Raw genomic sequence first — 24,622 nt, forward strand, 5'->3', positions numbered from 1 at the left:
AAATTCTTCACCCATGAAACAACACACATAATATGCCTTTATAGCTGGTTTATAAGTAATTGAACACTTTTCAGGTTGTCCAGGATAAAGGGTTAACTGAGCAAAAAGCTAAATAATCCTAAGCAAGAGACAAGATATATAAACTGGAAGAAGAAAAACAGATCATTCTGGAGTTATTGGTTTTAATGTGCAGTCAGTAGAATATTTAGCTTTTGATTGATCACATCATGAGTTATCTTCCTTCATATTTTTTTCCTGGAAAGCTCGCCCACCAACCGGGGGCCACATCACACATGTTCTTATCTGGCAGTTCCCTATCGTTTAATCATCATGATGAATGCCAAGTTTTTTTTTTACCAAGTCTTTAAGGGTGTCCGGCTGGTAAACATCATCATTTTTATATGTGGTCTGTGCGCTACGTGACCAGCTTACTGTGAATAGACTAGAATTTTTTTTTAGCAACCATGTTCACGTGCTCTTCAGGTTGGCAGATGCCAAATGCTTGAAGGCCAACTGGAATTTAAGTTTAAATCTGCTTAATACATTCCAGGTGCATAAAATCAAAAGGTGTGCAGAGTCTTATGCCACGTACACACGATAATTTTTCGGCATGAAAAAAAAAAAGGACGTTTTTCGGCATATAGAAAAAACATTGTTTTTTCCAACTTCATTATTACAACGACGTTGCCCACACACCATTGTTTAAAAAAATGCTCTAGCAAAGCGCGGTGACGTACAACACGTACGACGGCACTATAAAGGGGAAGTTCCATGTGGATGACGCCACCCTTGGGGCTGCTTTAGCTGATTTCCTGATAGTAAAAGACGATTCGCGCTTTTCTGTCTGTTACAGAGTGATGAATGTGCTTACTCCATTACGAATGGTAGTTTTACCAGAACGAGCGCTCCCGTCTCATAACTTGCTTCTGAGCATGCGCAGGTTTTTAACGTCGTTTTAGCCCACACGCGATCATTTTTTACAACCCGAAAAACTTTTTTTTAAATGTTGTTAAAAAATGCAGCATGTTCGAAAAAGAAATTTGTCATTTTTCAGAACCCGAAAAATTATGTGATGCCCACACACGATCATTTTTTTTTTTTTTTTAAACCTTTTTTTTTTTTTCATGCCGAAAAATGATCGTGTGTACGCGGCATTACAGTTTGTTTTCCTTGCAGCCAGAGCCTGAATTGGAAAGCATGTCTTCTTCCAGCATGCTGCATAGAAAGACGCCCTGTGTAGAAGCAGTGGTCTCCCTGTAGAGGTCCAACACACCCCTTACTGAGTCCTTACTGAATACCTATAGCTCTGCAATCAGCAATGTTAATTGGAGGGCTCTAGTTCTCATTAGGTGGGTTTGTGTCAGATCTCTACAGAGAGAGAGACTGCCTCAGCCTCTCAGCCTGTGTCTGCTTTTTATACAAAAAGAACTCTAACTTTGAACACCTTTTGGTTTTGATACACCAGGAATGTATTTAGCTGATTTAAACGGAAAATCGAGTTGGACTTTAAAGCATAACGCTAAATGCACATTAGAAATGTTTATGTGCAATGTCCATCCAAATGAGTTATTTCAGTTTTTAGGTAGTAAAACCTAGGTTAGGTAACGGAACAACCCACTGACTTTGTTACTGCTGCAAAGGGAATTTGCCTACTGAGTCTGGAACTCCAGGTATATTGTTGGTGGTGTATCAGAATCATTGGGTGTTTCAGTTCTCATGGACTGAACTTGTTTCAGTAATGAGTTTGTGTTAGTAAAACATATAGGAGCCATTGTTACTAATTTTGTTTCATCTGTCATCCTGATTTTAGCTTTACTAACTAGTAAACCTGTTTTGACCTGGAGAAAGTGAAAAATCGCAACTCTTGTTCTGCATGCTTATTGTGGGTCACTGATTCATTTAGGTGGAAATGATCTACAAGTATAAAAAACGGGGCCTTCCACTTTAAAGACAGGTTTATATCTGTCATCGCAGGCTCATTTTAAAGAAGAACAATTATCTAAAACCGGCACATGCTATTTCAACCTTTTTTTTGTTCATTATATGTATTAGATTTAATTGTAAAATATAGAATACAGTTAATATTTTTATAAAAAAAAAGTCCATAATTTTTGTTCTTTGTTTCTGCAGCATTGCAGAGTGCTGTAGCACTCCTTATTCTCTCCTGGGTTTGGTCTTCACTGTGTCCTTTGTGGCTCTAGGAGTGCTGACCCTCTGCAAGTTCTATCTGCAGGGATACCGCGCTTTCATGAATGACCCCGTTATGAACAGGTGAGAGTGCTGTCAAGTGTTTTATATTTTGGAGAACCAGAAAATCTTTGAGCAGCCAGATTCTGTATGCAATGCTAGACCCCAGAGTACCACAAGTGTCTATTTTCTTCCATTTATTTAAACATTTCTCCTCTGTGTGCCCTCATAGACCAGGTTCTCTTTATTATTCCTCACTACAACTAAGCAAACCCACCTGCGAGTACCTCAGTGGCCAGTAAGGGAAGTTTTACTTGACATGGGGCAGATGTGTGTGCAGTGCCTACCTCCTGAAGTGAGTCACGCCCTTAGTAACCAAGAGAAACCAGCTTTTTAGTTTGAAAACGTACTTGCACTTCTGTGCTTTGTAGAAGTGATCAGGTGGCTTTACATCTATCCAAATCGCTTCTACAGCAAGATGCACAGCCTGCTGATTATTCTTAAAAACAAGTGTACAGCTGCAGTGAAGGTTGTGAGCTTTTTTTTTGACTGACTGCTAGGTCTGTACTTGTTTTTTTATTTTCCCTCAGTTAAATTTGAGTTAATCGGGTTTTAAAGGAGATTATATGTATAGCCAAAGCTCTTTTGGTCCCACTTTACCTGTGGGTCACAGGAGTGCACTTAGTTCTGCACTCCTGTGACCCTTATTCAACCGACAGCGGGCTAAAGTCTGTTTTCAGCTGATATCACTCAACCAGCCCCAGGCTCTGGGGAGACCCTGACTTGATTTTGTGTCAGCTGGAAGTTGTCTATAGTTAAATTTTTAGGCCAATCTGTGTACTACGTTTGTGTTCCATGAGACCTCCTATAGCCAAAGATCTGGTTATTTAACAGGTTAAAAAAATATTGTATATGTTTACCAATTTTTTTTAATTGTTTTATTTTTCACACCTCTGATCATAATGCAAATGTTTTCAAGGTATGTCTCAGTTGGTGTTGAGAACAAACAATTAAATATTTTTTTTCTCTTCGCAGGGGAATGACAGAAGGGGTGACTTTGCTGATCCTTGCTGTGCAGACAGGACTGATTGAGTTACAAGTGGTCCATCGAGCTTTCCTGCTCAGCATCATTTTGTTCATTGTAGTAGCTTCAATATTGCAGTCAATGCTGGAGATAGCTGACCCCATTGTCCTTGCTCTGGGTGCTTCACGAGACAAGTGAGTGTTGCCTGATGCTTTCTCTGGGCACCATGTAGACCTAAGCACTGAATTATAATTTTGTTTTACTTTTCCCATAGGAGTCTATGGAAGCATTTTCGGGCTGTCAGTCTATGTTTGTTCCTCCTGGTTTTCCCTTCCTATATGGCCTACATGATCTGTCAGTTCTTCCACATGGATTTCTGGCTGCTGATCATAATATCCAGCAGCATACTCACTTCTCTTCAGGTACAGTCAATATAACAAGATGTCTGCTGTAATGTCTTTTCCATCAGGGAAATTTTAAAGCCTGGTTGGCACACTTAGCTGGACAATAGACATCAAGCAGCTTGTACTTTAGGGCTTAACAAGGAACTTAAACCCGTCCCTTTATAATGTTTTATTTTATTTGTTTTGCCCTTTTTACCTTTTCCACAAAAAACATACTCGACTGCTCAATTATGCCAGTGCTGTTTCCTGTATTCTGTGCTCCATCTCAGCATTGCAAGTCCTGCGTTGCCATGCTCTTATATGATGTCACCAGAAATCTATTTTTGGTTCTTTAACCACTTAAGCCCCGGACCAATATGCTGCTAAATGCCCAAAGGCGTTTTTACAATTCGGCACTGCGTCGCTTTAACAGACAATTGCGCTCTCGTGCGACGTGGCTCCCAAACAAAATTGCCGACCTTTTTCCCCCACAAATAGAGCTTTCTTTTGGTGGTATTTGATCACCTCTGCGGTTTTTATTTTTTGCGCTATAAACAAAAATAGAGCAACAATTTTGAAAAAAATTCAATATTTTTTCCTTTTTGCTGTAATAAATATCCCCCAAAAACGTATATAAAATATTTTTTTTCCTCAGTTTAGGCCGATACGTATTCTTCTACCTATTTTTGGTAAAAAAAAATCGCAATAAGCGTTTATCGATTGGTTTGCGCAAAATTTATAGCGTTTACAAAATGGGGGATAGTTTTATTATTTTATTTTTTTTACTACTAATGGCGGCGATCAGCGATTTTTTTTTGTGACTGCGGCATTATGGCGGACACTTCGGACAATTTTGACACATTTTTGGGACCATTGTCATTTTCACAGCAAAAAATGCATTTAAATTGCATTGTTTATTGTGAAAATGACAGTTGCAGTTTGGGAGTTAACCACAGGGGGCGCTGTAGGAGTTAGGTTTCACCTAGTGTGTGTTTACAAATGTAGGGGGGTGTGGCTGTAGGACTGACGTCATCGATCGAGTCTCCCTATAAAAGGGATGACTCAATCGATGCAGCCGCCACAGTGAAGCACGGGGAAGCCGTGTTTACATACGGCTCTCCCCGTTCTTCAGCTCCGGGGAGCGATTGCGACGGAGCGGCTATAAACGAATAGCTGCGCCGTCGTCCCGGATCGCTCCCCGCGGGAATCCGACCGCCGCATGTAGCGGGGGGGGGGTCCCGATCGAACCCCCCACCCGCTAGAAGGCAAGGACGTACCTGTACGCCCATTTGCCTGTACGTGCCATTCTGTGGACGTACATATACATGCGGCAGTCGGGAAGTGGTTAAGCTGGCCCAGCGATGCATGGCAGCATTTACGGAGTGTGGTAGACAGTTCCAGCACTTGCGCAGATTTTCCTACAGTTTCAGTGTCTTCTTAAAATAACAAGTAAAACCAAGGCGGGAGATTAACTTTCTCATTCAGAGGATTGTTCATGAAGTGACAACTCTCAGGAAAAGTGGATAAATAAAATCTACCAGTGCTTACATATGAAGTGAACATTCAAGTATTACATATGCTAAAGCCTAAATGTAGCTAAAATAAAAAACTGAAAAATTAGCACAAGGGACATAACTTAGTCAGTAAGGATGTGTTATGCTGATTCCTCTTCTGTTGGTGGAGATTTTCCTTCACCCCCAAAGTCCCCCCTCCCAAAATTGTCCAGTGTAGCAGGGATTAAAGCAGAGTTCCACCCAAAAGTGGTACTTCCACTTGTTCGTTCCCTCCCCCCCTCTCGGTGCCACATTTGGCCATTTGGCACCTTTCAGGAGGGGGCTACCTGTACCTGTTCTATGTTTACCTTAGAGATTAAAAAGAAAACTGAATGAGCTGAGCTGCTGGAAGTGAAAGTGCTTCTGCTGTAAACTGAGGATGAATTCAACTGCATTGCCTGTGGCTACAGGTGTGAGTGGGGGTTAGTTTATATGTGGATGACACAACATTCTGACATTTTTAGAACCAAGGTCTTGATCTGTGTAGTAGTGACTGCTGGTGTTTGTTTCAGCACTGTTTTGACAGAAATGGGCATGTCATTGCCTGTTAAATTGTAAACTCAAATTCATACGTTGTTGGCTACAGATTGCAGTTGCAGCTAATTATGTGTACCTATGCAGAAGTTACTGAAGTAAACTTAAAACCTATATATTTTTTTCATAGACTTTTTTTATTCTTAAAGTGAATGTAAACCCGAAAAAAAAAATTCGGGTTTACAGAGAAAAACCTTAGTCCGTTCCGCCCCCTTGCTGTGAGTGACGGGTTATTTACATATCTCATGCATTAGCCTGGAGATTTTTTAATTCCCATCCCCACTCCTTTTCTGAAGTCATGTGGTTACTTTTCTGGATGTTGGTGATCATAGCAGAATTTAGTGTAAGGGGAGTGTAGAGTCTGACATCACGACTCCACCACAGAGCTCCAGACAACAGATCCACCCACAGAATCTGCAGTTTTTCAGTTCTTATAACAGAGAGAGGGGAGACATTTGACAGGTAAGGATACATGCAGATGGCATGTATAATCCTTATAGATCATCACTGTGGTAGTAGTTTAGAAAGGATGAGAGTGGGTTTACATCCACTTTAATTGTACATCACAGGAAGCAGAGCATCTTCATATTCATGACGATGGTGGTTATTCTGCCATCTTCTCTACATCCTCTGCCTTTTCCATTGCCGCTACGCTGGATGAGCAAAACGGCTTGGCTGGTGCCATCTCAGTAGAGGCTTGTTTGGCTATCTCATCCAAGGCTTCCAGGGGCACTCAGTGTTTGGATAGAGAACAGTCGCACTTAGTGGTGAGGGACCTCAAGCCACAGTCGTAGATTTGTGTTGTGGGACTACAGGTCGCAGCAGATACTACAACTTTGGGATTTGAGGTTGCAGCAGAACCTCACAGTGAGATTACAGGACTTGGTAGAACCATGTGTTGTGGGACTGCTAGTTGCAGCTAAGTATACAGAGACCTCCAACCTTTCTTAGTGGGGGTGTTGGGGGAACTGGGTCCTCTTCCCAGAGTACCAGCATACCAGTGTTTCTTTTGACACAGTGCCTCACAGCTGACACAGACTGGTAATCGTTACCAAGGGTCCTTGTAAGTTCACTGGCAGGCCATGTCTCCCAGACGACAGAGAGTAGGGCATGTAAAGGAGTGAAGGGTTCCAAATACTTGCAGGTGGCAAGGTATCTGAGTGCAGCCCTTTGTGTAACATATCTCCTTAGGGTCAGGGTGTTCCATGCAGCTTTGTCTGGTATCCCTGCTATGTCTGGGGCACCCTTCTCCAGTTCCTTTGTGACATTGGAGTAGTTCACCTCTGCAATCACTGGAGTACAGCAGCAGTCTTCTGAAATATTTGCCGGCTTGGATCACTTTTGTCACAGGTGGAAGTGTTCCCCCTCTCTCCCCCCCCCTCTTTATGGAGGAGGAACCAGTGAAACACGAGGTAGAGAAAGGTTGAGCCTATTCTGGTAGAAGGGAACCACCTTGAGGACTGGAGTTGAGAAACACTGGTCTAGACTAGTCCTCTTCTGCAAACATCTCAGGATTTGGATCATGGCAGCCACCACAACAACCTCAATCCTTTACTATACATCTTCATTTAACATGGACAAGGCATCCACCTGACAAGGTGTCTGTTCCACCAAAAAGGTTTGCTCAGCAATAGTGAGTTCGCTAAAAAATAAGGTATGTCTTCGGTAGATCTGGCAGTTTCTCATTTTAATAAAAACTTTGCGTGCCCAATGGACAATGTTCTGGAATTTAAGAATGCCCCAGATAAACATCTGGGGACATTATTTAATTGCACCTTTTAGCTGTTTGTCAATGCCTTTAAAGTCTGAGTTCATCATATGACAAGAGTACCTGCTAGTGGAGGGGTACTAAAACAAGTAGAAACCTCGATAATTTCCCACGTTTTCTTCACTTCTCCATGGACACCTTGAAGGACTCCTCCATACAGCAATTTTCTTGCCTAACGGGTCTTGTCCATACATATGCGCAGGATCTTATCGCTGAAGTGTTGTTGACCGAAATTGCCCTGCTGTGCAAGAAGCATATGGAATGTTTACCTTTCCGAGGGGAATGTTTGTTTGGTCCTGCCCTGGATGATTACATCCAGAAGTTGACCATGTGTAAGAGTACTCTCCTGAAAGTTAAAAGAAGGCTAAGGCTCCATTCACATCTATGCGACAAAACGCCCGACGCCGGACGCTTCTGCCGCTAGAGGGGAGAATTCCCATTGCTGTCTATGGAGATGGTTCACAGCTCATAGACGCCGAACGCCTGTCGCCTGAAAAAAAGCCCCGGACCCTTGGCAGAGCGTCTTGAATGTCACCCGGTCCTGTACGGACAGCCAGTGGAGGGACCTCAAGACTGGGGAGACTGATTCCCACGGCTTTTTACCTGTTACCAGTCTGGCTGCCGTGTTCTGGACGACTTGTAGACGTGCCATCTGGTATTTTGGTAGTCCTAAGTAGAGGGAGTTTGCGTAGTCGAGTCGTGAGTTGATGATTGTTCCAACCACTACTGCCGTGTCTTCTTTCGGGATAAAGGGGATGAGTCTATGTAGCATGCGGAGCAGATGATGAGAGCTGCTGACGACTGATCCTATTTGTGCATCCATCGTCATGTCTGAGTCGAAGATGATTCCGAGACTTTTGATTTTTTTGCTTGGTGCGATGGTTTGTCCGAGGATGGTGGGTGGTGTCCATGTGGTCCTAGAAATGGATTTCTTATTTGCGTGAAGGATGAGTAGTTCTGTTTTCGATCCGTTAAGTTTGAGGGAGCTTTCGGTCATCCAATTGTCGATCAGTGTGCGGCACTTTCCAAGTTCATGAAATTGGTCTTTTTTGTTGGTGATTCGAAGGTAAAGCTGCGTGTCGTCCGCATAGGAGTGGTAGCGCAGGTCCTGTTTGCTGATGATTTTGCGGAGCGGGCGGATGTAGATGTTGAAGAGTAGAGGTGAGAGGGGTGATCCTTGCGGGACTCCGCATGTGATGGTCCGTGTTTCTGATGTGAAATCTCCAAGTTTCACGGTCTGAGTGCGATTTTCCAGGAAAGATGCGAACCACGGTAGGGCTGCGTCAGAGACTCCTGCTACTTCTTTGAGTCGCGTGAGCAATATGTTGTGATCTACTGTGTCGAAGGCTGCACTAAGGTCCAGCAGCACTAGGAGACAGGATTCTCCGTCATCTGCTGCTTCAAGGGCGTCATCCCATATCTTGAGAAGAGCCGTTTCTGTGCCGTGGCCTGGGCGAAAACCTGATTGTAGAGGATCTAGGAGTTTGTGGTCGTCCAGGTGGGGCTGGAGCTGTTGCACTACTGCTTTCTCCATGATTTTGGAGATCGTGTTCAGGCTTGTTACCGGTCTGCGCTGGTTAGGGTCTTTCGGATCGAGGTTGGGCTTCTTTAAGAGAGGTTTTATTATGCCTTGTTTGAGGTTGTTCGGAACCATCCCTTCCCTGAATGATTGGTTTATGATGTGCGTTATGGTGGGTGCCAAGATGTCCGTGCATTCTTTCAAGAGTTTTGTCGGGATGATGTCGTTTGGGGATGTGTTGTCTAAGCCTATGGTTTAAAAACCTGCTGCTTTTTCTACTACCAGGAAGCATTTATTTTGCCAATCTCAGGCCTCGGGGTATAAGCCTAAACCCCAGTCCCAACTCCTCAAGAAACCACGGACTCCAAAGCCCTCTAAGCCAAAGGGCGAGTTCTCTTTACAATTAAGTTCACCCCCACTCACATGGGTGGGGCGATGTTTTCAGGCCTTCACTGAGGTTTGGCAGGAGGTAAATACGGACAAGTGTATCCGCTACATAGTGGCTACAAAATTGAATTTTAGAGCCTTCCCCCCTCTACGCTTTATGCTTTCAAATGTTTCTTTAAATCCACCAAAATTATTTTCTCTCTCAAGCTCTCAATCATCTCCCATCTCAAAGGGTGATCATTCCAGTTCCGAAGGGTGTAAGGTTTTGCATTTTTTACTTTTAATTTAACCTCTTTACAATTCCGAAACCAAACAGCGATTCCCGTTCCATCCAGCATCTCAAAAGGCTCCACAAGCTTCCATGTGTGCAAAAGTCCTGGATGGGATTAGTGCAGTCGGTGCTGGCCTCTCTCCAGCAGGGGGATCAGTGGATATCAAATATGCTTATCTACACAATTTTTTCATGTCCTCCAAAGGTTTCTGCAGTTTGTGGTGGAGGAATGGCAATTCCAGTTTGTGGCCCTGTCGTTTGGTCTGTCCATGGCTCCCAGAGTGTTGATCAAGGTCCTGGCTCTTGTTCTCAGGGTGTTATGTTACTGAGGTATCCCTGTTTTAGGGCACTTGGACCTCTTTCTGAAAGGACAATCTGCTCTTTTTTGGAGACCAATATTCCTCACACAGTGTACACTTTGGAGAGGTTTAGAAGGGTTCTGAATCTTCAGAAGTCTGCCTTGAATCCAGCTCAGGGGTTAGAATATCTGGGCCTGATCTTGGATACTGCTCAATTGAGGGTGATCCTCCCGCCAGGAAAATGTCATGCTCTGAGGACTCAAGTGGACTTTCCCCAAACGCTAACAAATAGTTTGATTCCCTTTTGCACAAGGGCTTTTGGAAAGATGGTAGCTTTTTTTTTTTTATGCGGTTCCTTTTGCCCTGTTTCATTCCAGACTCCTCTGTTGGAATCTCTTGGTGGCATGGGAACAGGAGGACATGGGGTTTGGAATCCCCAATGTCATCCAGAGCACAAGGCTGTCTCTGGACTGGTGTATCGTTTTACGGATGCTGGAAATGGGAATATAGTTTTTAACCCTGTCCTGTCCAGCCTGACTCTACACCATCTTTCAGTCCAGGGGACTTTGGTCTTCGCAGGAGAGGTTGTTGTCCATCATAATCTTGGAACTGAAATCTATTTGTCTATTTGCTCCATTGGTCCGTGGTGCTGGAGAACCTCCCTGTGAGGGTTTAGTCAGGCAACGCCATGGGAGTGGTGTACTTAAAAAATCAAGGAGGCACCAGAAGTCGGATAGCTCAGGAGGATGTGGACCTCATACTGTCTTGGGTGGGACACCATGTTCACACATTGATTGCTGTTCATATTCCAGAAATGGAAAATTGTCTGGAGGATTTTCTTAGGAGTCAGCAACTTTAAGGCTCTGCCAACGATTAGGGACTGAGGATATGATTCTGGTGTCCAGATTGTGCAAAGCTGGATAGGTTTGTCCTAAAGACCAGGGATCCTTGAGCGTTTGCGGTGAATGCTCTGGTGACACCGTGGTACTTCTGGTTCTCTCAAATCTATTCCTTTCCGCTATTACAGCTTTTACATCGTCTGCTTTGCAAGTATTGAGTGGAAGGAATTATGGCGATTCTGATCACTCTAGTCTGGCCCAGGAGAACTTGGTACTCTGACATTGTGAGCATGTTGACGGATGGTCCCTGTACTCTTCTAGACTGACCTGACCTACTGTCACAAGGTCTTAACTTCTATCCTTATTTACAGTCGCTGGCTTTAACAGAAGGCTGTTGATGACAGATTTCTATGGGACAGGTATGTCTTTGGTTCAGACATTCCTACCTCAAGAAGATTTACAACAAAACTTGGAAGACTAATTTTGTCTGGTGTAAAGCTTGGGGGGTTTTCACCCCCACAAGTATATGGTTGGCCAAATTCTGTCTTTTCTCCAGTCTGAAATGGATCAGGGGTTGGTCTTGAGTACACAGATGTCAAATTTCAGCCTTGGCTTTCCTTTCAGAGACCGATTGTCTCACGTTCCTTGGTGCAGGCCTTTGTACAAGGTGTTAAAAACATTGGGCCTAATCCTCAAAAAAGTGTCGCAACGTAACTTTTTCCATTTAAGTTACACCGCCGCAAAATCTCTAACTAAGTGCCCGATCCACAAAGCACTTACCTAGAAATTTTGAGCGGTGTAACTTAAATCGGGCCGGCGCAAGGCGTTCCTCTTCTCCAGGGGGCGATTACAATTTAAATGAGGTGCGCTCCCGCGCCGGCCGTACTGCGCATGCTCGTGACGTCATTTTCCCGACGTGCATAGCGCGAAATTACGTTACGTCGGGCTTTGTGGATTGCGACGGGACAATAAAGTTGCGTCGGGTAAAAAAAGATACGACGCCAAAAAAATTTTTAATTTTAAAAAAATCGCGTCGCGAGCAAGAAAGGTCTGTTTTTACAAGGTGTAAACAGTTTACACCTTGTAAAAGCAGCCCTAATTTTGCGTTAGCAAAATAAAACTTACGGAGAAAAAACGAAGCTGAAAAGCTTTGTGGATCTCCGTAAGTCCTAATTTGCATACCCGAGGCAGCATTTCGACGCTAAATGCCCCCAGTGGCGGATGCGGTACTGCATCCTAAAATACGACAGTGTAATTCAATTACACATGCCGGATCTTCGTCCTAACTATGGGAAACTGATTCTGTGGATCAGTTCCATAGTTAGGACCAGGGATACGACGGAGTAACAGCAGTTACTCCGTCGTATCTCTTTTGAGGATTTGGCCCATTGTTCCACCATCTAAGACTCGATAGTCTCAGTGGGACCTCAATTTGGTACTTTTTGTTTTGCGGAAATTCTCTTTTGATCCCTTCCGGGATATTCCTTTAGGCCTTCTGACTCAGAAGATTATTTTGCCATTACCCTATGTCTCAGATGGTAGAGATTTTTGAATGGACAGCCGCACTCCAAAAAACCTTGAGGGTTGTCTTTATTGTAAAACAAATAGAAAATACACAGCAAAAATAGGGATGACTGCCATCCCTATTTGTTGCTGTATTTTGTAGTGCATTTTCTATTTGTTTTACAATAAAGACAACCCTCAAGGTTTTTTGGAGTGCGGCTGTCAATTCAAAAATCTCTACCATTTGCATCGTGCATTGCCGGCACCCTTGATCTCCTGAGAAGACATTGATTGCTTAGCATACCCACCTGGAGCGGTAACTCCCTTCTCCCACCCTATGTCTCAGAGTTTTGTAATTGGCTGCTCTTTCCTGTAAGAAACCATTCCTGGTGCTCCATTGTGGCAAGGTGGTTTTACTGCCTTAGCGGTCTTCTTTGCCTAAGATGGTTTATTCGTTCAATCTCACTCAGAACATTGTATTGCTGTCCTTCTGTCCTAAGCCTCAGAGGATGATAAGGATCCTTACACCTTGGATGTAGTTCATGTTGTTAGGTTACCTGAAGTAGACTGCTGCTATTTGGCAGTCAGATTCCCTCTGTTTCCTGAGGGTCCAAAGAAATGTCAAACAGCTGGCAAATCTACAATTTCTTGATGGCTCTGTCAGCTTATTTCTCAAGCCTATGGTTGAAAGGGAAAAACTCCACCTTTTTCAGTGACTGCTCATTCTATCAGTAGTGTTGGTACCTCCTGGGCTATTTGTCATCAAGCTTCTGTAGTTCAAATTTGTAACGCTGCTACTTGTTGATTGGTCAGCAAGTTTTATAGTCTGCTGTGTGAAGTTCCAACATATTATGGTTTGGTTGTTTGGGTCCTGTTGGCTTGTTGCCCTTTGAACATCTTCAGTGGTTTGTAACATCCCTATTTTCATGAGAATGAGATTTTCAGTTTTCCGTGTCCTGTGATGTACTTCAAGAGATCGAACGGGTAATTTCACCCCTATTTCTTCTTGTGGTTCACAATGCTTCAAAAAACTGAAGCCTTGCCTAATGGGGAGGAATTAGGCCTAGGAGGGGACTCTTTCTTTTTGTTCCAGGGCCCAGTCACCTGAAAGTGGTAGCCTGATGCCGCGTACACACGATCGGAATTTCCGACAAGAAAAGTTTGATATGAGCTTTTGGTCAGAAATTCTGACCGTGTGTAGGCCCCATCGGAATTTCCGACAGCAAAAATTTGAGCTGGTTCTCAAATTTTCAGACAGGAAAAGTTCTTGTCGGAATTTCTGATCGTCTGTATGCAATTCCGACGTACAAAAATCCTACGCATGCTCAGAATCATTGAACTTTTTCTCGGCTTGTCGTAGTGTTGTACATCACTGCGTTCTTGAAGTTCGGAATTTCCGATAACATTTGTGTGACTGTGTGTATGCAACGCAAGTTTGAGCCAACATTCCGTCTGAAAAAAAATTCATGGTTTTCTTTACGGAAATTCCGATCGTGTGTACGCGGCATAACCCCTATGGTCCTAGATATGAACATGCTCTGTGTTTCGTGGTCTACTCCTGGAGGGTGATTTTACAGGTAAATGAAAAATCCAATTTTCCTATTTTGCTAAAAACCGCTACTAGATTAATGGGGTTTAATCCTCATTTTAAACCACCTAAATTCAACTATCTGAACAGCTTATAGTCATGCTGTTTATTTACCCAGTTAATTAAAATTTCCCCCCTCCCCCATACTGAAGAAAGATCTAGTAGTTATTGTTTTGTGTGGGGATGGGGTAAAGTACTGACACACTAACTTCCTTCTTATCCCAACAGGTCCTTGGTACTCTTTTCATCTATGTCTTATTTATGATTGAGGAGATCCGCAAAGAGCCAGTGGAAAACATGGATGAAGTAATTTACTATGTAAATGGCACTTATCGTCTGCTGGAGTTCCTGGTGGCGTTGTGTGTTGTCGCGTATGGAGTTTCTGAGACTGTGTTTGGCGAATGGACAGTGATGGGTTCCATGATTATCTTCATACACTCATACTACAATGTTTGGCTGCGGGCACAGCTTGGCTGGAAGAGCTTCCTCCTTCGCAGGGATGCCGTGAATAAGATCAAATCCTTACCTGTTGCCACAAAAGAACAACTGGAGCAACATAACGACATCTGTTCCATCTGCTACCAGGTGCGGAGGTTGTATGTATGTCATAGTGGTGCACCAACATTTTGGCCGCTGAAAATAGAGTTTTCAGAATTGTGCAAATAATGGCTGCCAAAAACGCCCACGATTTTTGCCACAATTTTACTTTTACTTTGCTTTTGGTGTATTATTCATAGGTCATGTGACTCAAAATGCATCAAACACAACACAGCATTTTTGCTGTATTTTTTTATGCATTTTAATATGGAGGTGCGGTTTGCCAAATATGCAGCAAGCAGGATTTTTAACACCGCTTCAAAAGGTGCCAATAATGGCCAACAATAAATTCATATTAATTTAAATTCATGATATTAAAATGTTGAATATAATACAACTATTTAAAAAAATATATACAGCGGGTAAAATAAGTATTGTATAAGTATTTGAAGGGGTCCTGCGTTTCTCCAAACTATGCTATCTTCTGTAGCAATGTGATTGCTGAATACAGCTTTGGACCCACTCTGGAGATCCTTGGTGTGCTGGTGAAATTTTTTTACTTTGACACGGTTCCAGCCGTTGGTCGCTACAGCACCCACTTAGATGCAAAGCCATTTCTACAGGAATGTATGGATTAGCGTGTTAAAATAAGTATTAAATACGTCACCATTTTTCTAAGTAAATATATTTTTAAAGGTGCTATTGACATGGCGTTTTCATTACATGTTGGTAACCACCCATACATAGAAAAGAAACAAAACAAATAAGTTCAGAAATTAAGTTATGTGTAATAAAACATAATGATAGAGGAAAAAGTATTGAAGACATGAAGAAAGGGAGGTGCATAAAGGCATGGAAAGCCAAGACACCAGCTCAAATCTATCAGTAATTGGAAAGCAATCCTACCCCCCTTGTCAGTGCAAATTAATATCAGTTGGTTAGGTCTCAACTGATGACCTACAAAAATGTGTCTCATTACCAAGGTCCCAGAGATGAAACCTCTCATAATGGCTAAAGGCAAAGAGCTCTCAAGACCATCACAGCCTTATTGTTGAAAGACATACTGATGGCATTGGTTACAGAAGGATTTATAAACGTCTGAATGCTCCAGTGAGCACTGTTGGGAAAAGAACATCACTTTACCATAAATTGGTCACTACCAGGTGCTCCTCACAAGATTTCTGACAGGAGTGAAAAGATGTTTTAGAAGAGTTGTCCAAGAGCCAAAGACCACTTGTGGAGAGCTTCAGAAAGACCTGGAATTAGCAGGTACAATTGTTTCAAAGAGAACAATAAGTAATGCACTCGACCACCATAGCCTGTATTCACGCTCCCCAAGCAAAATTCCATTACTAAAGAAAAAGCACGTTGAAGCTCGTTTAAAGTTTGCTGCACAACTTATAGACAAGCCTGTGAAATACTGGGAGAATATAGTCTGGTCAGATGAGACCAAAATTTTTCTTTTTGGATGCCACAATACACACCATGTTTGGTAGTCAAATTACACTGCACATCACCCTAAATCGCCATACCAACAGTAAAGTTTGGAGGTGGGAACATCATTGTGTGAGGCTGTTTTTCAGCATAACAGTACTGGCAAACTTCATGTCATTGAAGGAAGGATAAATTGAAAAATGAACCAAGACATTCTTAATAAAAAATCTGCTGCCATCTCCCAGGATGATGAAGATGAAAGTGGACATTTCAGCAAGACAATGATCCCAAACACCAAGCCAAGGAAACTCAGTTGGTTTCAAAGAGAGAAAAAGCTGCTAGAATGGCCCGGCCAATCACCTGTCTTGAATCCAATAAAAAATCCATGGAAAGAACTGAAGATCAGAGTTCATAGAAGAGGCCCACAGAACCTTCAAGATTTGATGTCTGTGTGGAAGAATGGGCCAAAATCACACCTAGTCAATGCATGCGTCTAGTTTCTCCATACAGGAGGCGTTTTGAAGCTGTCATTACCAACAACAGATTTTTTATGAAGTATTAAATACATTTCAGTTAGCGTTTTCAATACTTTTTTCCCTGTGTCATTCCTTTTTATTACACTTCATTTCTGAACTTATTTTTTTATTTTTTGTTTGTATGAATTGTTACCGATGTGGTGAAAATTTCATGTCCATACCACCTACATATATATATTTTTTTAATAATATACATTTTCGGTTTCGGACAAGTGCATCCTGAATTTTCAGTTTCGTCACCGAAATTTTTATTTCGGTGCACCACTATTATGTCACCTTTCACAGTAGGGCTTATGCAGGGTTCAGAATATGCAGTCTTTTTGTTACTGAGCTGACTTGAATATGAAAGATCTATACTTGTCCCTCTTTTTTAGCTTTGCTTCTGGTTTAGCACACTGCCTGTCCTCTCCATGAGTGTGCACAACAGTAACATTATAACAAATTAAGTTAGTTGTATTATTTGCATCATATATGTGTTTTTTTTTTATGACCTTAGTTCCAAGAGGAGTCTGACAACATTAACACAGTAGGTTTTGTTTTTTGTTATATAATTGTGTTTGTTGGGTTACAGCCATTCCTGAGCCTTATTGCCGTCTGTATCTTTTTGTCCACTGCCATCTTTCTTGGTTCTTGCCTTGGTGACACAGGAATCGGAAATTAGAGGAAATCTCCCCAGTAAAACTTCTCAGTCTCCTTTACTCTATCTGAAAACTTAAAAAAAAAAAAAAAATTGTGGAATTTCACTTGAAATATATTAATATATAATGTATTTATGAGGCAGAAAAGTGAAACGCTCTATTTTGTAAATGTTCTTTACTCGTCATGTTCTGTTATGCTTGGACTTCTAAAGCCGTGTTTGAAATGTATATGTATGCAACTTTTTTTTTTTGTATAGGGTAGACCCGGGGTTAAAACTCTAGTCTACTTTGAACACTAGCTAACAGAAAAATTGTAAGCTTGCCCCCATATATCCATTTTCTCTACCCAGCATACCTCAGTTTTTTGCTAGTGGTCTAAGAGGTTTAATAATTTCACTGCCAGGCCCTGTGTTCCACTTTTTTAAACTCGGGTGTCCAGACAATTTTTCCAATTTTTCCATTGCCTTTTTTTTATTTTTCCCTTTTTTTTTTTTTTATAGCTTTCAGAGTTTGTAAAAGACCCACCAAACCATATATTTTCTGAAAGCACAGGACCAGTCCAGTAGAATAAAAAGAAGGTTCTGCTGATTTTTAAGTCCCAATGATATTTGCGCAAATGTTTATCTAAACAATATTTTTGCCAAAAATACACTAAAATTATTATTGGCAGATAAAAACAGCAAATTTTACAAAATTCCTACTTAATATAAAAGCTTAATCTGTGTTAAGTTAAATAAGTTAATAAATAACAAATATTTGTAACTTTATAATTGCGCCTTTTTGCGAAATGGTGAAAAACGATAGATGCAAAAGTGTAAATATCCAAATTTCGCTAAAGATCTGAAGGTCTTAATTTTTCCCTTTTTACAACAAATACCCACCAAATCATATATTTTCTGAGAGTACATGACCTGTAGAATAAAAAAAAAGTGCTACTGATTTTTAAGGCCCCGCAATATTTGCGCAAATGTTTATCAAAACAATATGTTCACTAAAAATACACTAAAACCATTAGACAAAAACAGCTAATTTTACAAATCCCTGCTAAATACCTACTAAATATAAAATCGTAAACTGTATTGTTAATAAATACCAAATATTTAACTTTTAAATTGCGCCTTTTTGCAAAATGATGAAAATCGTACATATCGTACAATCTGAAGGTTTTAATTTTTCCTTTGTAGCTTTCAAAATTTGTGAAAGACACCCCCGCCCCAAACCATATGTTTTCTAAACGCACATGACCTGTAGAATAAAAATTAGGTGCTGCTGATTTTTAAGGCCCTGCAATATTTGCACATATGTCTATCAAAACGATATTTTCACAAAAATATACTAAAATCATTATTAGCAGATACCAACACAAATTTTACAACATTTCTGCAAAACTAAAACTCCTACTAAATATAAACGTTTTTAACCTGTATTGAGCGAATAAATACAAATATTTGTCAAATTTTAAATTGCCCCTTTTTTTTGCAATGGCAAAAATCAAACATACACAAAAATGTCTCTAAGATTTTTGGGGTTTTCATTTTTTACTTACAGCTTTCCCTAGACCATTCAGGTCTAGGGGAAGCACCACAAATTCCAAGCAACCTTGTGCAATGCATGTGGTTGCAGTGCATTTGTTGGTAACATGGGGTTTAAGCTGGCGGTGAAGAGGCGTTGCATTGCTTCCCCCATTGTCTTAGTGAAGATGCCAGCACCTGAGGCCGATTGAAGAATCGGCTCAAGTGCTGACATCACTGGATCCCTGGACATTATTCAGTCACTTGGGACAATAAAAGTAATATTCAATGGGCTCAACATGCCTCTCAGCAATTTCCGTGGGGTGGCTACTTTCCAAAATGGGGTCATTTGGGTTGTACTGCCCTGCCATTTTAGCACCTCAAGAAATGATAGGCAGTCATAAACTAAAAGCTGTGTAAATTCCAGAAAATGTACCCTAGTTTGTAGACGCTATAACTTTTGCGCAATCCAATACATATATGCTTATTGACATTTTTTTTTTAACAAAGACATGTGGCTGAATACATTTTGGCCTAAATGTATGACTTAAATTTAGTTTTATTAGATTTTTCTTATAACAAAAAAGTAGAACATATAATTTCCCCCCCAAAATTTTTGGTCTTTTTCCGTTTATATCGCAAAAAAATGATATCTTAGAGGCAATCAAATACCATCAAAAGAAAGCTCTATTTGTGGGGGGGGGAAAAAGGATGCAAATTTTGTTTGGGTACAACATTGCATGACCGCGCAATTACCAATTAAAGCAGCGCAGTGCCCAATTGTAAAAAGACCTCCGGTCTTTAAGCTGAAAAATAGTCCGGGGCTGAAGTGGTTAAGGTCCTTGAGTGGCCTAGCGAGTCTAGAGACCTTAATCCCATAGAAAATACATGGAGGGAGCTGAAGGTTCGAATTGCCAAACGTGAGTTTCATAACCTTAATGACTTGGAGAAGATCTGCAAAGAAGAATGGGACAAAATCCCTCCTGAGATGTGTGCAAACCTGGTAGCCAACTACAAGAAACATCTGACCTCTAATTACCAACAAGGGTTTTTCCACTGAGTACTAAGTCATGTTTTGCGAAGGGGTCAAATACTTATTTCACTCGCTAAAATGCAAATCAATTTATAACTTTTTTTTTTTTTTTTTATGCTTTTTTCCGTTTTTTTTTTTTTTTGTTCTGTCTCTCACTGCTAAAATAAACCTACAAAATTATAGTTATAAATTTATAGTAGACTGATCATTTCTTTGTCAGCAGGCAAATGTTCAAAATCAGCAGGGGATTACATTTTTCCCTCACTGTAGCTTTGGAAGCATGGCAGAAATGGAACCCCTGTTGCATTTTAACTGCTGTCTGTGACTTCACAAGAGAGTTTTCCCCCACTTAATGTCCTGATGAGAGCGTTTCACCAGACAGGAAGTGAGAATCTCCAACAGCAACATGAAGATAAAAATGCTTCTTTCTTTTTAAGTTTGGGAAGACTAGAACCCCCGCTGGATTTTTATTTCTTTGTCCCTACTTGGTGAACCGTTGTCAAGGTGTGGTAAGTGAGGGCAAATCTCTCTAACAGAGCACCAAATAGCAATAAAAACATGACAGGGGCTGTAATCCTTCCTTATGTTATCCTCCTAAAACCTGGTTAAGTAGAAGAAGAAGAGGGAACATTTAATGCTGTTTATTTACAATGAGACACAATACACTATTATGGGTGAAAAGATGAGCACCTATGCTTATAATGGCATTGTACTCCCTGCTATAATTTGTCAGAATTGATGGCATATCAACAGTATTTCTATTACAACCTTTCGACATTGCTTATTTAGACTATATATATATATATATATATATATATATATATATATATATATATATATATATATATAGTTAATGTATAAATTTATAGAACCACTTTTTTTTCCCCATGTAAATTCCATTTAATTGATTTTTTTCTTTGCTTTTGTAGGACATGAATTCGGCAGTCATTACTCCTTGCAGCCATTTTTTCCACGCTGGATGCCTTAAAAAATGGTTGTACGTACAAGAGTCCTGTCCATTATGTCACTGTCAGTTAAAGTCCCTGTCTCAGCAGGCGGTAGGGGATCCTGGCACATCTATCAGTCCTACTTCTAATGCCAACAACGTTAACCCACAACCAGATGGACTACCGGGGGCACAAGAAGTAGCAATTCCCCCAGTAAATGAACCAAAGCAGGACACCGGGGAGCCAGAGCTTGCAAAAGACATACAATCAGTGGGCTCTCCAGGGACCAAATCGGAACACACAGGGGATCCTCTGTGCACAAATTCTGAAGGACTAGATATCAGCGAGTTCCTTGAGGGCGTGGCAAGCCAAATGCAGGCTGAGGACTTACAAGAGGAGCAATGCCCCCTTAAAGGAATCTGACCCTCCTTTTTTGCCTGTTTGAACATTTTCATTATGAAGCCAAACCCCATCCTTACCACATGCAGCATTCTGCAACTCCTAAACAGAGAACTTTAGCACTGACACTGATTAAAGTGTATGCAAGATTTTTCCCCCCTTCTTTTTTTTTTTTCTTTTCTTTTTTTTATGTTCCAGTGCCGAAGTTAAAGCATAACAAAACCATTCTTTTTAGCTACTGCCGATGGATACAGATTACTGCTTAATTTGCTGGGTGCTCTTTTTTTTTTTCTTACATTTTTGTTTCTTTTCTCAGTGGGTAATGTTTTGCTAAGGGTTTCCAAATTTATTTTTTCAGCCTCCTGGGATTTTATATCATATCCGTTTACATAGACCAGCCATGGACAAAATATTGTAGAAGTCAAGAACCAGTCATTGAATCTAAGGGCCAGCTGATAACAATAGAAAAGTCTAAGAAGGCCCTGTTACATGGAATTTGTTTAGCCCTAGCATAAACATATTTTCCAGGATTGATTCAAGCATGGGGAGTTATGTTTATCCCAGCTGTGTGATTATTTGGAGACGATGCTGCACGCTTGCATGCTCACTTGCTTGCACTTGAAGTAAACACAGTGTGGGAATGAAAGGGGGCGGGGCATCAGTAACCTCCAAATTCCGTGGATCCTACTTTTTTTTTTTCTTCTTTTCTTTTTCTTTTTCTTTCTGTTTCTTGCTGTGTTATTGTGTCGATGTTCTGATCAGCCCTTATATGAAGTATATTTGAAGTTCAGGTGATCACTACTTGTCGTGGGATGAACTTCATTGCACAGAAGGGGCTGAAGAACCTCATTACTGCACTCTCAAATATAAAAAAAAAAGAAAACCTACAGTGTTAATGGCAATATTTGCACTTTTTGAAAATGAGTACATATTTCTTGTGTATGATCAAATTCCGCAAATGCCATACTAAGGCTTTTAGTAGACACTTTAATGTGTATATTTTTTTTATTTTTTTTTTGCCCTGAAAAGATTGTTGTGTTGAATTTTTTAAATGACATTGCTTTAGGTGGATGAAAAAAATAAAAAAGGCAATTTTTTTATGTGAATTTTGATATAAAATAAAAAATTAGAAAAACCAATTATTTATACTTTGTGCACATTTGGCCGTAAAGGGAAAAAGTGAAAAATTAAATCATTCTGATGGAAGTTGTGACATTTCTAGGTAATGGTTTATTTTGCTTTTTTTTTTTTTTTTTTTTTTTTTTTTTTTATAATTTGTGGTACGTTTTGGATGTAGACTGACAGACATAGCTGAATGTCTTAATAAATTATATTTAATCACATAGTGCCATGGTCTTTTATGTACATTTGTAATACCATGGTGAATTGTGGATGGAGATTTGCAGGAAAACTGACTAATCTGTATTTACATTCAGGTGACGCTTTGTGGTTTTACATCCCCTAGGCCTCGCACACACTTGCGGCTGGGGGTGGTAGAACCACAGGGTTGAGCCATGGTTTTACCACACACCACCAACCGCTCCCCCACAAGGTGGTGGTGCTATGCAATGCGGTGTGGCAAACATTAACCACGCTTCTGCAAATATTGTAGATTGGTAGCTTGGCGAGCTTAGGAGAGCCTAGAGGGTGGAAATGTGTATGTACCATAAGCAATACAAAAATAAATGAACAATGCATTCAATCAGTCATACCCAGGTAGTAAACGCAAACCAAGAGCATTTTTAACATTTTTGGATGAAAAAGGTGGCATCTAGACAGGGAAGAGAAATTAAAATAAAATGGAGGGGGAATGAGGAGGCAAGGGGGGGAAGGGATGTGAGAGGGTATAACGAGAGGGGGCCAAGGCATGGGCAATCGTGCTCAAGGGCTGTTTCAATGATGAGAAGAGGAAACAAATCTGAGGTATGAGAGAGATTTGTTCGAAAAACGGAACAGGTCCCAGTGGAGACAGCATGTATTATGGTCCTCTTTTTTGTCATTCAGGCAGCTATCAGTTGTTCCATGTGTTCAATATCGTTCACAAATTTTTTATTGAAAGAAAAACTTGCATATCTCTCGGAAAACCATAACATGGCCATATGGTAAAACGGAGTTCCACTCAGGGAGAAGTATATAGTGTTAAGTAGAAATCTGACAATAGCAGTTGTAATTTATAGAGCAAGTGATGTCCAGCGGTGCTCAAGTCATAATGGAAAATGGAACTAATGAACAACAAAAAAAAAACTTTAAGACAAACTATGGTGACCCTCCTCAGCCATAGATCAAGGATTAGTAGGGACAGCTGGACACTAGAGAATTTAGGTGAATTAAAACAGGCAATGGCTGGGATGTCAACCCAAAAGTCACCGGGCCCAGATGGGTTGCCCATAGAGATCTACAAAAGATATGGGGATATTTTGCTACCAGAACTCCTTAAGACACTAAATTGGGCACTTACTAACAGAAAACTTCCCGCTTCTATGACAGAAGCTACCATTATAGTCTTACACAAAGAGGGGAAAGATCCAACTGAGGCCTCCTCGTATCGCCCCATCTCACTTCTTTGCACTGACGCCAAGATCTTGGCCAAAGTGTTAGCAACTCGTCTCAATCGATATATCCAAGAGCTTATACATCCCGACCAATCTGGCTTTATCTCCAATAGGTCAACTAGTATCAATATTAGGAGAGTGTTCCTGAATATGCAAATTCCAACTGAGGGGGGGGGGGGGGGGCCCCAGAGCAGTTTTAGCCCTGGATGTTGCCAAGGCTTTTGACAGTCTAGAATGGGATTAACTTTGGAAGGTCTTAGAGAAATTCGGGTTTGGCCCCCAGGCTTATTAGCTGGGTGAAGCTGTTGTACAACCAGCCAAGAGCAAAAATTAAAATCAATAACGAATTCTCAGAAATTTTCCAACTAGAGAGAGGAACGCGACAGGGCTGTCCCCTTTCTCCCCTGTTGTTTGCTCTAGCGATGGAACCATTGGACACTAAGATATACAGGGGTTTCGCAAACAGACTATGGAGGACAAGATCTCATTGTTTGCGGACTATGTCCTCTGTTTTTTTTTGGGAGATGTCGAAACCTCGTTAAAAGTGATCAAAACGGTGGGCGACTTTGGGCTATGCTCCGGGTTGGTTATCAATTGGGAAAAGTCAGCACTATTGCCAATTGACCCTCTTGGTGCCCAGATACCTCATGGAATTCCTCAGCTAATAATAGTAGCCATGATGAAATATCTCGGGATATGGATTACGAGGGACACCAATAGTTTTGTCCAAAACAATTTAATTCCCTTTTGTCTAAATGGGAACAAAAAGGAGACATCTGGTGTAGACTCCCATTATCCATAGCGGGCGATGCAATCTAATAAAGATGCTATGGTTGCCCCAGCTACTTTATATCCTCCATAACTCCCCAATCTGGATAGACCAAAAATGGTTTAAAATAATAGAATCCCTCTTCAGAGAGCTAATTTGGAAGAAGGGTCAAGCCAGGATCTGCCTCCAGACCATGCAGATACCAGCTGTGACGGTATCGGTATGATATCCCCGTCAACGTTCCCTTCTTCCCATAACGAAAATCACCTCAATATTCCACGAGGAGGGATATCCCTGGAATCGCCCAGAAAGCCACACATGAGACAAGCTTACTGCTAGAACAAGACTTTAATGACACAAACTCAGCTTATATGTGGTTACAGCCTGTTAGGAACGCCCCCCTCACACAGT

The 24,622-nt window shown here is 41.1% G+C and overlaps 1 protein-coding gene across 2 annotated transcripts in view; it reads left to right on the forward strand.

The window, feature by feature from the left end:
- The window catches only part of RNF145 (ring finger protein 145), a 63,499-nt gene extending 41,731 nt beyond the window's left edge, over positions 1-21,768 (forward strand). The window contains exons 7-11 of one of the 2 annotated variants that reach the window (XM_040345066.1): positions 2,131-2,271; positions 3,223-3,405; positions 3,486-3,633; positions 14,084-14,440; positions 16,859-17,092. In XM_040345066.1, the coding sequence (XP_040201000.1) occupies positions 2,131-2,271; positions 3,223-3,405; positions 3,486-3,633; positions 14,084-14,440; positions 16,859-17,023 (994 nt within the window). In that variant the 3' untranslated portion in view covers positions 17,024-17,092. Of the gene's footprint in view, positions 1-2,130; positions 2,272-3,222; positions 3,406-3,485; positions 3,634-14,083; positions 14,441-16,858; positions 17,093-20,473 lie in introns of those variants that run through there. The other variant, XM_040345065.1, reaches the window with a different exon arrangement.
- The last annotated feature ends 2,854 nt before the right edge of the window (positions 21,769-24,622 follow it).

This window comes from Rana temporaria, chromosome 3 (genome assembly GCF_905171775.1).
Source record: "Rana temporaria chromosome 3, aRanTem1.1, whole genome shotgun sequence".
Classification (NCBI taxonomy): Eukaryota; Metazoa; Chordata; class Amphibia; order Anura; family Ranidae; genus Rana; species Rana temporaria.